The following is a 16,354-nucleotide window of genomic DNA, read 5'->3' on the forward strand; positions in this document are numbered from 1 at the left end:
GACACACGCACAACCCCCCCCCCACCCCATCCCTCCTTCCTCTTCCCGCATCGCGGGGGTATGGGCTCAGCACACGCCAACACTTTTCCTTTATTTTTTTCCCAATATTTTTCTTTATTTTCTGCCTTTTTTTTTTTTTCCATTTTAATTTTCTTAAAAAAATATGAGGAAGTCCCTGCCCAGAGCTGGGGGGGGGGGGGTGTGGGGGGTGAGGGGGGCAGCAGCCCCCAGCAAGGGCCCTGTTCCCCCAGGCATCAGCCGTGGTACTTCTTCACTAGTGGTGGGGGACAGGCAGCAGCCGGGGTAGGGGTGGGGGCAAATTTGAGGGGGGCTCCCTTTGGGGGCTTGGTTTGGTGCCCCCAACCTTGCTGCAGCCTGAGAGGGGCCGTGGGGGGGGGGACACGACACAGCCCTTGCACACACACAGTCTGGCATGCACACACGTGTCCACACGCCTATGTGTGTATGTCTCCAGTGGCTGCATAGGGGGTGAAGCCCCCCACATCATAGGGGGTGACTGCCCAGCACCAGCACTGTGACCCCAAATCCCCCCCTGCTACAACTGTGCCTGTCCCGGGGGTGACACGCACCCAGCTGATGCCATTGCACAGGGCTGTACCCCCAGACCCGCCCGCACGCTCCTGGGGACCCCAGTCCAGTGCATGGGAGCATGGCACGCAGTGGGCATTAGGGCCAGCACCCAGCGAGGAAGGGGAGGTCGGTGCGGCAGCAATGGGGGGCACTGTGCAGCCAGGACGGGGTCCAGGAGCCCCCGGCCCCCATCTGCCTCCATCTCTGGTGCCCACCGCCCCTTTCCGCAGCCATCAGCCAAAGTAGGGGTTGTCGTGCTGGAAGTTGTAGTCAGGGCAGACCTTCTGGACCAGCTTGTAATCGATGCTGAGGAAGGAGATGAAGATGCAGATGACTTTGAAGGGTTTAGCACAGAGCCAGGCGGCGTGGCTCTGCGTGTGCTCGGTGAAGCACACCTTAGACGGGTCGTACAGGCAGGGCTTGTTCTTCCGCGCCCGGTTCGTCTTCTCGTACTCCACGTGGCAATTGAGGGCTTTGGCCGGGCGCCCCTCGGGCAGGGTGCTCTGCTGGGGGGCTGGGAGGGAAAGCGGCGGTGGGGCCGGCACCAGCACCTCAAACCCCACCGCCTTGGAAGGGGGCACGATGCTGACCGAGACGTTGCCCAGGCTGGAGGAGTTGTGTCGGAAATAGACGCTGAAGGTGCCGTTGATGTGGTCAACGATCTTGCCCGTCACCAACAGGCTGAACTTGAGCGTCTTGATGTTGAAGTAGAAGTCGCCCCATCCGAAGATCTTCTTGGTGCGGCCAGACTTGAGCGAGGGCTTGCGCCGGGCGCGGGGGCTCAGCAGCTCCCCCGTTGTCTGGTTCTTCTGCCAGTCCCAGGGGCTCCCTGCGCCCCGGGGGGGCTCAGCTGGAATCAGCCGCCCAGGGTCGAGCAGCGGAGGCTTCAGGGTGCCATAGGGAACATCCTTGAGGAGGCCGGAGGTGCCCAGCTCCAGGTACCCCAACGTCTTGGCAATGTGGCTCCCGGCACACACCGCCTGGGGAGAGAGCAGAGACTGGGGGAGCTGTGCCTGCTGCATCCCCCTCCTGCACCCCTTCTGTGGCCACGCACCCCCAGCACCACGCACCCCTCTGGCACCGCATCCTCCCTTGGTGCCGTGTCACTGGTGCAAGCATGGCTGCGTCCTGCCCATGCCATGCCCCATCCCCATGCCAGGAGCTGGGGCTGCTTCTCCAGCACCAGCCACATCCCCGTGCCGGAGGAAGCAGGATGCCAGCCAATCCATGACCGCCTGCCCCACAAGTGAGGTCTGTTAAGACGCAGGGCAGCAGCATGCCCGGAGATGGGGAGACACCAGAGCCCCGCACTGCCTGCCAGTAAAGCCTAATTGCATTAGGCAGCACCTCTGATGTGCAGCTGAAACGCCAGACCCCTGCCAGGCTGCACGGCAGCCACTCCGCCCTCCAAGATAATTGCACCGGGCAGACACGGCTGGAGAATGGGGTGCATTGTGTGTATTGTGTGCATTGTGTGCCGGGGAGGAGGGCACGCAAGGAACGAGCGGGGACCCCTCATTCTGCATTCAACAGAATTGGCAGCAAAAGCATAAATAATGGGCAGCAGAGGGAAAACCATCCAGCTGCCGTAAGGTGCCTGTACCAGCACAGCCCCTCGCCCAGCAGAGCCAGGAGTCTGGGGCAAGGGGTCCCCCAGGGTGGAAAGAAGCAGCCCCATTCTTGGTGGGGTGAATCAAGGCAGGGAGCTGCAATGGAGACCTGCTCCCTCCAACCTGGGTGAGCTGTGAGCCCCCTTAGGGAGGTGCTGACAGGCACTGGCACCCCCGGGCAGCTCCAGCCGAAAAAAGGACCCCAGCATCAGTGGGGATGGGACAGCAGCATCCCCCTCCTGAGGGTCCCCATGGCTGCAGCTCTGCATGTCTGGCTGCCGGGACTGACACCACAAGGTGAGCGGAGCCAGCAGCACCTCTCCCACCCTGAGACCCCATCTCTGACGTGTCCCACGTCCCCACCTTGGGAAGCTGCCCCCCCTTCGCTTCCCCATCCCTCAGCTCGGCAGCTGCTGGCTCTGCACCGCGGGGCCCGGCGTGCCCCTGCCTGCCCTGCCAGCTGCTCTGGTGCGCAGGATGCTGCTCCGTCAGCCCCGGCCTCGTCAATCACTGTCACCCGCGAGCTGCCCGGTGCTCCCGGGCTCGGGCAGTTCCTGCTCCGGACGACCTGCATCCCAAGGGGGTGTGGGGAGGAGGGGAGAGAGCAGAGGAAGCCGGGGGGGGGGGGGGGGGGAACTGAAGCACTCCTCAGCGCTGAACACGAGCCCGAGGGATGGAGGCACTGGGGACCCATCCTGGCACCAGGCGCCCTCCAGCATCCTCAGAATGGCTCCGCGCAGCTTCCCATGAGCCCCATCAGAGAGGGGTGAGCCCCCAGGACCCCTCCTCAGACCGGGCAGGGGCTGCTCTCACCGAGGCACGCACCAGGGATGGAGCAGCAGCGGGCAGGGCTGCCGCGGACACGGGCACCGCGCCCTCCCCGTTCCTCTCCAGTTGCGGAGCTGGACCCTCAGGCCAGGCTGCGCTGCTGTCTCCAGGATCTATCGCCTTACCCCCATGAACGCTGCCTGCGCTGGGCTGAGCCCGTAAATCTGCTCCAGCCTCTGCTCACCCTCGTCCGCGCCACCGGGGCTCGGGCCCGATCTGTGCGCAGGGGAGGAGGGTCTGGGGGTCTCAGCCAGCCCCGGGAATGGGGTTATGGGGGTGCTGTGCAGTGTGAGGCTGAGCATTCCCGCAGCCCCCGCTCGGGCCTGACGTCCCCCGGCTCCCTCCCCAATCTCGCTTTGAGCGCGGCTGCTGCCTTTGCCCTTATCTATATTTCAACGCAGCTTCAAAGCCGGGTGCCCTCACCAGCCAGCGAGAGAGGGAGCGAGCGTGGCAGGACCGGGAGATGCGGAGATAACCAGGGGAGGGGAAGAAGGGGCTGCCCCCAGCATCCCCCCTCCAGGCAGGAGAGCAGCGTTTTGTGGGGGGACGGTGGCCCCGGGGAGACTGCGCTCTTCCTCCACCCCACTGTTAGGTATCCATCAGCCCAGGAGCCCCCCTCATCCCTCATGGGGCTTCCCACCTCAGCCAGGGCTGACAGCTAGGACAGGCGGTTCCCCAAGCAGTGCTACATGAGCCGCTGTGGTCCCCTGCCTCAGTTTCCCTTTCTCTTTCATCCACCATCCCCCGCTGGTGATGTGGACAGGGATGCGATAGGAACGGGGCTGTCGTGGGGAGCTGATGGAGACAGATGCAGTAGGGATGGGGAAGGGGCAGGGACAGGCTGTGAGGAGGGGATGGGTATGTACTATGGGGAGGTGCTGATGGCAGCTTCCTCCATCACTTGAGGGCCATGGGCTTGGGCAGGAGGTTGGGACCAGATGGGCTGTGGGGCACAGACTGGGCATGAGCAGGGAAAGAGCTGCCCCCAGCCCCTCTGGGTGAGAGGCCAGGCTGGCAGCTCCCCCCCCACACACACACCAGGATCTGCTGGGGAGCAAGGGATGAAAGGGAATTGCAGAGCAGGGCAGCAACTACCAATGCAGCCCCAGCTATCGATCAATGGGGAGCGTGCGGGAGACCCTCAGCACCCGCACCCCAGGAGGACGGGGTGCCCCGAGCCCTGTGGGCAAAGGGCAACACAGAGCAGGGTCACGTCGAGCCTCTTCCATGACAGCGCTGAGGGGAGCCAAGGTCACCCCCTGCACCCTGCCAGCGCTGTTGGCATTCAGGGCAGGTCCCACTCACACCTCGCGTTAAATATTAATGCTCCTGCTTGCGAGCGGTCGGGGTGCAGCGCGCGCACGTGCACAGGGACCTCTCGGAGTGTCCATGGGCGTCCCGGTGCTCCTGGCACTGCATGGGCGTGCACGGAGCCCCCCTCCCTTCCTGGCTGCACCGGGATCTATCCTGGGTCATGCTGGGCTCTGCCCCATGCACCGTTCCTGGGTGTGCGTCGTACATGCGCAGGCTGCTGCATCCATGCATCACCCCCTTGACAGTGACCACGTCGGGGGGTCTCGAGCCCCTTGTGCACTTCCCTGTGCACACATGGGGCTGCTGTGTGGCACTCCACGTGTGCATAAGCAAGGATGCAGGAAGGGCTGGGGGTGGCTGCAGAGGGACTCGGTGCCGGCATCAATTTGCCTTGTCAGGACCGGCGGTGATGGCCACTCACATCCCATTTGCTGGCGGGGCCAAGCGCCGTCAGCCGCTCCCCCGAGACCCACGGTCACCTTGGTGGAGGGAGGGGAGCACATCAGCACCGGTGAGGGGCTCCCAGCACCCCGACAACAGGCCCACGACCTCAAGACAAAACAACCCTTGCCCGTGCCAGGAGCAGAGCACCCACGATAGCACTAAAGACCCCATCCCCTGCACCCTGCGTCCCCCCACCTCAGCGGGGGTCACTGTCAGAGCTACTGCTGGGGGGTCTCCCCATAGGTCAAGCTGGTCTCTCCCTCATCACCCCGCTGCCTTCGTTAGCGCGAGGAGATTAATTGGAGGTGCTGAGCCACAACCCCCATGGGCCCGCTCCCCCGCGGTGCAGTGCAGCCCGGGGCGGCGTGGCATTTCCAAGGTTAGCAGCAAACAAGGTGCCTCTGACAGCTCCCATTTATCTCGGCGGCGCGGCGCGGTGCTAATGCGGTGGCAGGGTGATGCGGTGCAGCGGTGGGCTCTGCGGGAGGGCCCTGAGCACATGGGTGCTGAAGGGGTGCAATGGTGATGGGTGAGAGCACACGGGTGTGCACCAAGGTCACCCAGCGCCTGCAACGGGTGTGTAAGCGAATGCAACACATGCCTGCCGTTGCTCGGCATGCAGCTGAATGTGCACAAATGGCTCCACGTGTGTGCACACCCATGGTTAGGCTGGGCATGCATGGAGCAAGGTGGTTCTGTCCGTGTGCCACTGCAGGAGAGCCTCTGCCCCTCCTCAGTGTGATGGTACCCCCGGGCTGAACATGCTCCTGGGTGCACACGCAAGTGCTGGTGATGCCAGTGTTGGTGCCAGGGCAATGATGCCACTGGGCACATCTGGGCCAGGTCCAGGATGCTGGTGGAGCTGGGAGGAGGCAGGGACCAGAAGCACAAGGCAAGACCCAGCCTCCCCAGGATGCGGCTGCTCTGCCAGGGCCTGCAGGGCAGGATGAGGATACTCCAGGAGGTGCAGGAATGGGGTGCTGGATGCAGTAGGGAGGAAGGGCAGAGCCCCCCATCTCAGCCTCACAAGGACAAGAGGAGAAAATCCCCCACTTCCCAGCTCAAAGGCACTTGAAAGCCCTTCCCTGCCTCCAGCTCTGACCAAGAGGGTCAGAGATGGGGCAAGTTGGGGTGCACCCATGCACGGGCACCCTGCTGCACAGCCGGCCAAATCCTGCCATGGAGCTGAGCTCAGCGTGACCACACAAAGACCTCCTTGGTCCTGCCTCTTCCATACCGCAACCACACAGCCAAAACCTTCAGCACCCAGCACCACGGACCCCAGCATCCCACTGGCATTGCGGAGAGAGCCTGGCTGAGCTCCCCAAAGCCAACCCCACCATCAGGAGCTGCCAGCACCCAACCTGCCCACTCAGCGGGGTCCTTGCTCCCGAAGCAAGGCTCACGCAAGGGCTGGTGAGGCAGGAGCCAGGGGGAATTGGCTTCCTATGGATGCGGTTGCCTTCACCCCCTGAACAGACACCTCGCTCCTCGCAGACGGAGAGAATATGCAAATGCTGGGGCTTTATTAACGGGCTCGGCACGCGCTGGCTAATAAATATTTCATAGCCCGAGTAAGACTTTTTTCTCTTCCCCCCCCCCCTTCCCTCTTCCTTTCGTTTTGGCTCCTTTTCCCTGTCACTCGTTTCCTGCCTTTTCTTTTCTCAGCCGTTGTTTATTTATTTATTACTTTTAAGGGCTTCACGGTGAGACAGGAGCTGGAGGTGGCTGACGCGGGGGGGGGGGAAGCAGGAAAGCATCCCCGGTCTCTCCCCCCCACGGGTGAAAGAGAAAAGTGCTGTTAAGAGCAAAGGAAAAAATATAATAGAAGGAGGAGACAGCACCAGCAAAGGATTCAGGCTTGTGTGACTCATTGGACTCAAGGAAGAAAAGAGAAGGAATGGAAAATGAGGAGATAAACGGAGCGGGAAGGGGGAGAGGGGTGAGCAGGCGGGCGTGCACGAGAGATGAGAGGGCACAGGGTGGATGAAGGGATGCGGATGCGCTTGCTGATGGGCTCCGGGGTGGGGGGATTGAGTCCTGCTCACCACAGCCAGGGGTCCCTGATGCCACCCAGAGCTTGGCCTGGCACTGCTTGAGGTGGGGACAGCTCCATGGATGGCATGCAGGGAAACAGAGGCCGAGCTGACAGGGATGAGCCTCAGGTCGCTCCTGATCCAACCAGGACATCGCGTTCCCCCTCCTCATCCCTTGGCCTCAGTTTCCCACAGCACAGCAGGCTGCCCCATCTTCCTCCGAGCGCCCCCCCCCCCCCCCCAAACCAAAGGGACCGCAGCTCTTACCTTCAGCCCCCCCCCCTCTTTGCCTCCCCATTTCACTTTATTATTGCAATAAATGTGCCATAAAAGTGGCAGGTATCGGCGCGCACGGAGATCGCTTCTCCCGAGCTATGGAAATGTAATTTCGAGTGTGCCCGGGAAATTTTATAAGATCGTATCAGGCGGGATCATAAATTGCATTTCCAGCCCTTCCTCCTCCCCCCTCCCTACCCCCCCACCACATTGTGTGTGTGTCCCCCCCCACCGATGACACAAGGTCACAATGGAAAGGGGCAAACACTGTTCCTATGCCCCCCCACCCACCACATTCCCAGGGCCAGCTGAGATTTATCCTCCCCATGCGGAGAAGTGGGGGGGAGCAGTGGCAGGGATACGGCTCTGTGTGTGTGTGTCCCCAGCAAGAGGTTGGTCCAAGCCCTCCAAGAGACCCTAAGGATGCAGGGGACCCTCAAGGGCATCACGGGGGATGCAGCTACCAGGATGTGCCGCATCGCAGCCGAGTGCTGGCTCCCATTAGGAGCTCAGCACAAGGGGTCCCTGCTAAGCCCCTGGGAAGCTCCAGGGCCAGATTCAGTCCCAGTTTGCCCAGGTTCCAAGCGGAGCGGTGTAAAGCATCACCAAGGAACCAGGATGGAGGCTCCAGTGCTGGGGGAACAGGAGGACGAATGAGAGGGTCCAAGGCCACCACTGCGGCTGGACGGGGTCTGTGCCACAGTGCGCAGTGGTCACAACGGGGTCTGGCAGGGCTTTATTTGAGGAGGGGAAAATGAACCCCAGTGCACGGTGCCGTGTGGGCTCTTGCAGCCGATCATTCCTGCAGGCCAGGCTCCTTCTCCCACAATGACTTTTCCTTTTGCAACAGCGATCAGGGAAGGAAAAGAGAAAAGGCAGGGAGGGGGGAACACGGGCAAAGGGACGTGATTATTTCTTTAGTAGCAATCCAAGCGGCTGGAGAGAAGCTTCATCTTTCCTGGGCCATTTACCTTCAGCGCTCCGAGCGCGAAGCCTGAGCCAGGCAGCTCTTCATTGATGCTGGAGCTTGGCCAGGGCAGGCAGAGGGGGGGAATATGGGGGCTTCTGTATGCAGCATCACCCCACTGTTGGGGCTTTTAGAAGGAGGAGCTGTGATTGGAGGGGTGGGGGGCAAAAGTCATTAACCTGGAGGTGTTAATTGGCACAGGTGTGATGAGCAATGGGGCTGACAGGGGGGTAGCTGGCGCAGAGGGACAAGGCTCAGGCCACCCCCCCCCCCCCCACCACCACCTCCCGGCTGTAAACTGGCAATTAAAAACAAGGGGGGGGGGGGGGGGGGAGAGGAAAGCAATAAAGCAGCGATGGACTGCAGCCAGAACAACACAGTGGAGGAGCAGGAGCGGGTCTGGCCGGGGGGCACCCCTGGGTGCCCCCCCCACGTCCCCAGCCAGCGCTCCCCCCTCGGTGGGAGGCTGAGCCGCGCCACGCTCCAGGCTCCATCCTTATTGAATCTCCAGCTCAGGGTGCAAAGGGCACCACAGGGAAGAGTTTATTAAAAAAAGGGAAATGAGTCGCCTGGAAACCTTCTTTCGGAATAACAGAGTGTGTTTGTTTGGCGATAGAATAGCTCAGCCATGCTGAGCACACAGCACCCGCCGCAGCCACGGTCAGCTCCGGAGAGCCGCAGCACCGGGAGAAGGGGGATGGCGGCTCCCCAGCCCGGCATCATCCTGGATCCTGCAGCGCTGCATCGGCCAGACCCAAACCCCATTTACCCTCCCCCTGGCCACAAACGGGGTTCTCTGAGCCATGAAACTGTTCAATCCTACCCTGTTAATGGAGCTGCGAGGGTGAATTAGGGGTGTCCTTGCACCGAAAGGGCTGGCAGCATCTGCTTAAGAGCAAAGCCATCTGTCAGCCAACAACCCAGTCGACGTGTGACAGTGCCTGGGTGACAGCAAGGGAAAGGGAATGAAGTGGGGTGAGTTTTCCGACGGCTCGCATCCTGCACCACCAGCATCCCACATCCCACACCACCAGCATCCCGCCGGCATGGCCACAGGCACTTTCAAAGCACAATTTCCTTGGAAAGGGTTAATCCAGGAAGGAAAACCTGCCAGCAACACTCCAGGTGCTTCGCAGACACCCGTTATCTCACCTCCCTGCCTTGAAGGAGGGAAACCGAGGCACGGTGCCGGTAATGGGAAGGCACATTGCTGCCGAGGTACAGGGAAGGTACCCAGTGTCCCAGCTCCAGCCCCAGCACATCCCACTCTGCTTCTGGCCAGCCTGGCTGCACTCTCCCACTCCTGCCTGCTCCAGGGCCTTGGTACCCTAAACCCCTCTGGCTCCCGTTCAACATCATGTCCATCACTTGGGCAGCAGGGACCGCAGGGCCCAAGGCTGGCATCTGCCTCCGGCAAGGCAGGAGGTTGCTGGCCAGGAATTGCCTCTCCTCTCTGCTAAATTAACACCCCTTTGAGCTGGTAAAAGCACCTTGGAGCTACCGCCTGCCCCTGCCCTGCTGTGGCTCTCCTCCTGGGTGCACCCTGGGGTGGCCCAGCCTAGGGGAAAGGCAGAGTTCTGAGGGACCCCCAAGGTTTAACACTCGGTGAGCAAGAACAACCTAAAGCACCAACACGAAGGCTGAGGCAGGGCGAGCGCCCGCGGGCAGCATCACTGCACCCCGAGCTCAGGCGTGGAGGAGGAGAAGGCAAATCCCGGGGTCAGCAGCAGCCATGAGGGGTGGGGGGCCGAGGGGGGGGTGATGTGCACACACAGAGGCAGCAGCAGAGCTTTCAAAGCCCACCCTGGTACCTGCTGTGCAGCCACGTCTGCCTCTTTGCCCCATTGCTCCCCAGTGGGGAGCCCCGGTGAAGTGACTGGGGTTGGTGGCAGCCGGTGGGCCCCCCCCATTGGAAAGTTTCTCCCCAACAGGGCCAAGTGGGGCAGGAGCTGCCCCGTTTCCCTTCCCCAGCCCCACGCCACCAGGCCCATGAAGGGGTCCGGGTTTGCTGCCCCCCAACAGCATCTCCTGGGGTCATTCCCATGCTCGTGCGCTGGCCCCCACTGCAAGCCCCCATATCACTGCCCCCTGTGCAGGTGGGGATCGGATGGGGGGGGGGGGGGGGGGGGCCAGGGCAGCGCCCAGCCCCTGATTCCATCAAAACAAACCCATTCATCTTGAAGCAGCTCCAACACCGACAGATACTCTGTGTTAGATGGACATGGGAGGAGCGGGGGGGGTCACGCAGAGCAACCCCTCCATCTCCTCCACCATGGACACCATAGAGGAACCAGTGCCAGAGAGATAAGTTGCAGAGCCTTTGCCCGGGGGGTAGGATTGTGCTGGGGGGGGTGGAGGGGGGGGTGGGGGGGAGTGGGGGGGGGTGTCCCTGATGTGCATCCAATTCGGAGAGGGAATTGACTCGTTTGATTTTATTCATGAAACACAGAAAGTAAAAATGGAGTGTCAGAAATCAGATCTGCTGGGGGAACGAGCGCAGCCCCCCCCGGCACAGCTGGGCCTGGGGGGGGGGGGGGGGGGGAATGAATCCCACCCCCTGCTCATAACCACCACAGGGATTAATGGAGCCCCCAAAACCCAGGCTCCAAGAGGAGATGGGCAGGGGGGGGGGGAGTGGCTTTGGGAAGCATCGAGTACCCGGGACCACTACCGAGGGGCACCCCCGAGGGGAGGGGGACCCGGAGCTTTGGGAGGGGGCCCCTTCGAAGGAGACGAAGGCCACGGCAGCGCCGGAGCTGAGCCCGCACCGAGTCACGACAGGGATGAGGCGTCACCTCTGCAGGTGGTTCCAGCGCTCCCGACCTCGGGGTACCCCCCCCCCCCCCCCGCTGCCCCAGCCCGGTTCGGGGTGCAGGGACCCCCCCCCATCGCCCAACACAGTGCGAGGGGGGTCTCACCCAGACACAACGGGGAGTGATGCCTGTGCCCCCCCCCACTTGGCCCACGCGCGGTCGCCCCCGCTCCGTCTCGCACGTCTCGTTGCCCCCCCCCCCCGTACCTGCCAGACGGCGCCTCCCTCGCTCCGCACCGGGGGGGGGGGGGGGGCTCTCGGTGCTGCACTAACGGCGGGACCCCCCCCCCCCCCCCCCTCCGGGTCAGCCCCGCTCCCTCTGCAACTTGGGGCGAGCAGGACCCCCCATAACTCCCCCATTCACCTCCCTGCAACCCCCCCCCCCCCCCAAATTCTCCACTACCTCCGTGACTGCCGGAGCCCCAGCGCATTGTATGACCCCCCCCCCCCAAACCGCACGTCTCCCCAGCATCCTCTCTCCACGTCCCGCCGCTCACAGCGCGGATCTTACCCCCCCCCACCCCCCCCGGTTACGGTGCGACCCCCCCATCCCGGTAACCGCACCCGGATGCCGCGGTCCCCCCCCCTCGGTAGCAGCAACTTTGCCGGGGGTGCGCGCCCGGTGCCCCGGTACCTGCAGCAGCAGCCAGGGCCCGAGCAGGGGCAGGCGGGCGCCGGAGCATCGCGGGGCTCCCGGGGCTCCCGGGCTGGACGGAGCGCGCAGGGCGGCGGAGACGGGAGGCGGCGGCCAGGGGGAGGCAGGAAGAAAGTTGGAGACTTGCTGGGGCCGGGCGGTGCCTCCGCCGAGCCCCGCCAATCCCGGCCCGCCGCCCCCGCGGGGGGGGGGGGGGGGGGGGGGGGGGGCACCGGGACCCTGCGCTGCAACCCCGGGGCGGCTGCGACGGGAGGGGCCGGACCCCGGGAGGAGCTGGTCCTACCCCCCCCATCCCCGCTTCTGGGAGACCCCCGCTCCCGGGGTGCGCTGGTCCTACCCCCCCCCCATCCTCGCTTCTGGGAGACCCCCGCATCCCGGGGTGCGCTGGTCCTGGTTTCTGCTTTTGGAGACAACCGCACCCATGGATAAAGCCGGGATTGCACCCCCACTTTTGGGAGACCCCCCGTAACCCGGGATAAAGCCAGGGCTGCTCCCCCAGTGAGACCGCAGCACCCTGCGATGGGGTGGTGCCCCACACTTTTAGGTGATGCTGGCACCCCACCAGTTCTGCACTGGGGCAGTCGGTCCTGCCTGACCTGGGGAGGGGGGTCCCCCATTGCTGGGTCCCCCCTACAGACTCCAGCAGAGAAGGGGGAGCATCCTACAGGAAAGGGTCTGGGGGGCAGCCTTGCATCCCTCACAGCGTGAACACACACATACGCACATATACATACACACATACACATACACATGTATACATACACACGTGTACATATACACACGTATACATACACACATATACACATACACACATATACACATGTACGTACACAGGTATACATACACGAATATACACATACACATGTATACATACGCACGTATACATATACACACGTATACATACACACATATACATACACACAGCATCTCAGGCTGGCCATACAAACTGCATGGACCCACACGTGTGCTCGTCCCTCCAGCCCTCGGAGGGTGTGCGAGGTGTTTGCCTTCCCCCCCCCCCCCCCAGCGGGATCCCCCCCCAGAACTTGCACTTTATCGTTAGCACCATTATTACTGTTATCCCCATTATTTTCCACCTGCCGGCAGGGCCTGTGGTGTCGGCAGGGCTGGGGGCAAGCGAGGGGGGGGCATTGCAGAACCGCACGGATGTGTGGAGACAGAAGGAATAAAGGTAACGGAGAAATAAGGGGAAGGGAAGGAAATGGAGAGGGGAGAGGCAGGAAAGGGAGAGGCGCTGGGAGATGCGAGTCCTCGCAAGGCCTGGCCCCAGCCAGCCCCACAGCAGCACTGAGCGCCCCATGCATCCCATGCCAGGGTCCATAGCCAGGGTGCAGGGGGGGGGGCTCACTGCTGACTCCATGCCAGTGCTACCGGTTGGCATGAGAGCCGGTGCCAAGCCCCGCGTTCCGGCTGTCAGGGGCTCCTGTATCCCACTTCCTGCCCCAACAATCCCGGTGGTCACCACGCTTGCCCCATGGCCACAAGTGAACCCCAGCGTAGCCCATGTGCCCTTGGACCCGGCACCCAATGCGACTGGGGATGCCTGGGGTGGGATCCTGGTTGCCTTAACGGACAAGAGGACTTGGGGTCCTGGATAGACCCTTCCCACCCCATTAACAGCCCATGGGCCTAAACATGGGAAGGCAGAGGGATGGTGAGGGGAAACGAGTGAAGATTTGAACAAATAAAGAGATTTGAAGCAGAAAAAAGAAGGAAAAAAAAAAAAGGGGGGGGGGGGAGAGAAAGGGAGAAAAGAACCCTCTAGGGGAGATATAAGAAACCGATAAGTGAACAAAGAGCCGGTATTGAAATAGATCTGAGGCCGCCCTGGATCCCTTTGCAGAGCGGTTTGGGGCTTTTCAAAGGCAGCATCCACATCCGCACCCGCGGAGCGAGGGGGGGGGCCGGTGCGAGGTGGGTGCTGGCAGGGAGGGTGCTGAGCATCCTGGGCTGCCCTCCCCACCACCGCCGCTGTCCTGGCACATGGCACCGTTCGACGCCTCCAGCACAGCGCTCGCCCCGTCCAGCTCAGCGCCATGGGCCTCCAGCCGGCCCCTGCCTTCTGCTGGGGGGTGCGGGTGCTGCTGCCCCCCCCCCCCCCACGCCTCAGCCGTGCAGGGGCACACGAGTGGGAGCCGTGGAGGGGACACTCGAGGGGGCGAGCGGAGGGAGACCCCGGAGCCCCCCGGCCGCTGCGGAGTGGGACGGGGCAGTGCCCCTGCCCGCCGCGTGGGGGCGCGCTCATCGCGCAGCCCCCCCCCCCCCCCCCCACCGCCCAGCTCCCTTCTCGAGGGCGGCGGTGCCACCTGGTGGCAGCTCCCGGTATTGCATCGGTGACCGTGAAGCGTGGCCGGGGGCGCTCCGGGAATCCCTGGATGGGGGGGGGGGCAGGATGAGCCCCCCCCCCTGCTTTTCCTCTGGGGATGGGAAACATCCGTTTCGCCACCCTCCGCCCTCACAGCGCCCATCTATGATGGCTCTGAGGGTGCGAAGGCAGAGAGCAGAGTGATGCTCCCCCCCCCACCCCCCCCCACCCCCCGGCCCCAAAATTGCCCCCCCCCCCCCCCCCCCAAAATCCCTGCCCACAACCATCAGCCTGCTTCCGTTTTTAAAAATTTTATTTATAACAATATCTGTTTTAGTTGTAAAGTAATCCAGCAAAAATTATTATTAAAACACTTCCCCCCAACAAAAGGATGGGGTTGCCCCCCCCTCCCCCCCCCCCCCCCCCCCCCCCCCCGCGCTCCCCCTTCCCCACCAAACCCCCCCTTCCCCCCACATGCGTCTTGTTTATTTCTACTATAAAAGCCAGGTCGTTTCCATGGATCTGTTGGGGTTTTTGTTTTCCTGTTAAAAAATGTGCATGTTGGAGATGGGGCGAGAGCAGAGCGAGGGGCCGGGGACCCCCAGCCCTGCACCACAGCGGGGGCTCCATCCCTGCCCCCTGTAATAGTCGGGCAGAGCCGGGTGGTTGGGGGGTTATGGAGGAAAAGGTGGGGAGATGAGATAAGGGGGCCAGGTTGCAGAGGCCAAGCTGCAGGAGAAGGGGGACCCAGGAAGCAGCGGATTTGGGGGGGGGGGGGATGGAAACAGGGCCCCCGGATAGAGGAGCTGCAGGGTCTGGGGGAGACAGAGGTTGAGAGGAGGGGAGCGCATGGCCCCTGCTCTGTGCCCCACATCACCATCACCCTTTGTGTCCCATCAACACCAACCCCAGAGCTTCGTCCTGCCCCCCCCCCCCCACAACCAAGAGCGCGGCACCACCCATGGGTGCGAGGGAGAGAGGAGGGGAAAGCCGGGGCGGGGGGGGGGGGGTCCAAATGTAAAGAGATTGAAAAGAAACCAAAGCTGGATCTGGCAATGAGGCGCCGGGGGCCTGGTACCGGGGAATATACAGGTAATAATACTGCTCACATAGAAAAGTAATAATCCTTCATTTGTACATTTATACAGTGGCTCTCGGCCCCCCCCCCCCCCTCCCCCCCGGCCCCCCCGGCCCCCGCCCGCCTCCTGCAATGGGTGTCTGTGCCCCCCATCCTGCCCCTATGCCAGGGGGTCCGCCAGGTCGTCATCCGCGCCTCGTGACAGCAGCTCCCGCTTCTCATCCGTGCTGGCCAGCGAGTTACGGCTGTTGTGGGCACCCATGTACAGCGTGGCGTAGACGGGGTTGGTGAAGTTGGTGGGCTGCAGAGAACAGGGAGGGGAAAGGATGGGATGGGGGGGGGGGGCGCAGGTAGCGCAGTCGCCATCGCTGCCGCTCGCCCCCGTGCAGCATCGCTGTGCCGCCACGGCCCCGCGGCCCCTCACCTTGTCCGGGTCCAGGGCGAAGTCCGCATCCAGCAGCTCCCCCACGTCGTCGTCGGGCTCCCCCTCGTACATTTTATAAGTGGGGTTCCCGATCTCCACGTTCATGGCACCGTTGGTCATGCGCTGGTGCTGGAAGCCCTTGGCGCTGGGGAGGGAGGGAGGGAGAGGGTCAGCGCCAGCAGCGCAGGGCCCCCATTCACCAGTGGTCCCCTCTTGTTTATCCCTCTTCAGTGAGGCTTTCAAGCCCTGCAAGGAGGGTTTCTGCGCTGTTTGGGCCCCCAGCAGCTCCGGACTCACCCTTTAATCCTCCACTTGTACCAGACAAAAGCCACCACAGTGAGGAGGATGAGCAGCAGCAGGATGGGAATGATGATGGAGGCTGTTCCTGCAGGAAGAGAGGCACGGGTTCAGTCACATCATCAGCAAAGACATACCCTGACCCGCCCCCCCCCCCCCCCCCCCCCAGCTCCGGTTTGGCACCCGGCCCCATGGGCTGCCCCACACATACGGCTGCTCTGCTGCTCGCTGACGATGAAGTCCTCGCAGCGCGTCCCCGTCATCCCCACCGGGCACCTGAGAGCATGGGGAGAGCATCGGGGTTAGCAAGGGATGGGGGACAACATGCAGAGGTGGGGCAGAGACCTGGGGGCCGGGGGGGGGGGGGCACACAGATGGGGGTCTGTCAGTCACATCTCCCTCTGCTCACTCGTACCCCCCCGTCCTCCCCCCCATCCCCTGCAGTGCTTACAGGCACTGGGGCAGCTGTGTCTTGTCGCTGATGGAGCAGGTTCCGCCGTGCAGGCAGTAGCTGTCGCAGGTCAGGCAGCTCGGGGCTATCTTCCCATCGGGGCAGCTGTGGGGCAGAGGGGGTCAGGCACACGGTACCCCCCCCCGGCCTGCCCTGTGCCCCCCTAAACCCAGCACATCAGGATGGGCTTAGCAGGAGAGATGCCCGCAGCTCCCGTGTCTCCTGCACTGAATTCCAGCATCCCA

At 63.1% G+C, this 16,354-nt stretch overlaps 2 protein-coding genes across 2 annotated transcripts in view; both read right to left on the reverse strand.

Annotated features, from left to right (window-relative positions):
* Nucleotides 1-220: 220 nt before the first annotated feature.
* NXPH4 (neurexophilin 4) lies at nucleotides 221-13,885 on the reverse strand. The gene is made up of 3 exons (XM_065659460.1): nucleotides 13,827-13,885; nucleotides 11,513-11,774; nucleotides 221-1,571 (listed from the first exon to the last, which is right to left on the reverse strand). Exons 1-3 carry the CDS (start codon nucleotides 13,883-13,885, stop codon nucleotides 825-827), a joined length of 1,068 nt encoding a protein of 355 aa, XP_065515532.1. The 3' UTR covers nucleotides 221-824.
* Nucleotides 13,886-15,024: 1,139 nt separating this feature from the next.
* LRP1 (LDL receptor related protein 1) overlaps nucleotides 15,025-16,354 on the reverse strand; it is a 65,175-nt gene continuing 63,845 nt past the window's right edge. Inside the window, exons 85-89 of the mRNA XM_065659493.1 lie at nucleotides 16,110-16,214; nucleotides 15,870-15,934; nucleotides 15,659-15,746; nucleotides 15,362-15,506; nucleotides 15,025-15,238 (exon numbers count right to left, since the gene is read on the reverse strand). Of these exons, the coding sequence (XP_065515565.1) occupies nucleotides 15,098-15,238; nucleotides 15,362-15,506; nucleotides 15,659-15,746; nucleotides 15,870-15,934; nucleotides 16,110-16,214 (544 nt within the window). The 3' untranslated portion in view covers nucleotides 15,025-15,097. The remainder of the gene's footprint in view (nucleotides 15,239-15,361; nucleotides 15,507-15,658; nucleotides 15,747-15,869; nucleotides 15,935-16,109; nucleotides 16,215-16,354) is intronic.

This window comes from Lathamus discolor, chromosome 23, assembly GCF_037157495.1.
Source record: "Lathamus discolor isolate bLatDis1 chromosome 23, bLatDis1.hap1, whole genome shotgun sequence".
NCBI classification, from domain to species: Eukaryota; Metazoa; Chordata; class Aves; order Psittaciformes; family Psittacidae; genus Lathamus; species Lathamus discolor.

Excerpts from the sequence above, each read along its gene's own strand:
- NXPH4 (XM_065659460.1), bottom strand. The coding sequence starts at position 13,885 with ATGCAATACCGGGAGCTGCCACCAGGTGGCACCGCCGCCCTCGAGAAG. Across the intron at positions 11,775-13,826 it reads CTCGAGAAGGGAGCTGGGCG|CCGCCCCGGGGTTGCAGCGC; the intron begins GTGGGGGGGGGG and ends CTCCCGTCGCAG. Across the intron at positions 1,572-11,512 it reads GGCCCTGGCTGCTGCTGCAG|GCGGTGTGTGCCGGGAGCCA; the intron begins GTACCGGGGCAC and ends CTCTCTCCCCAG.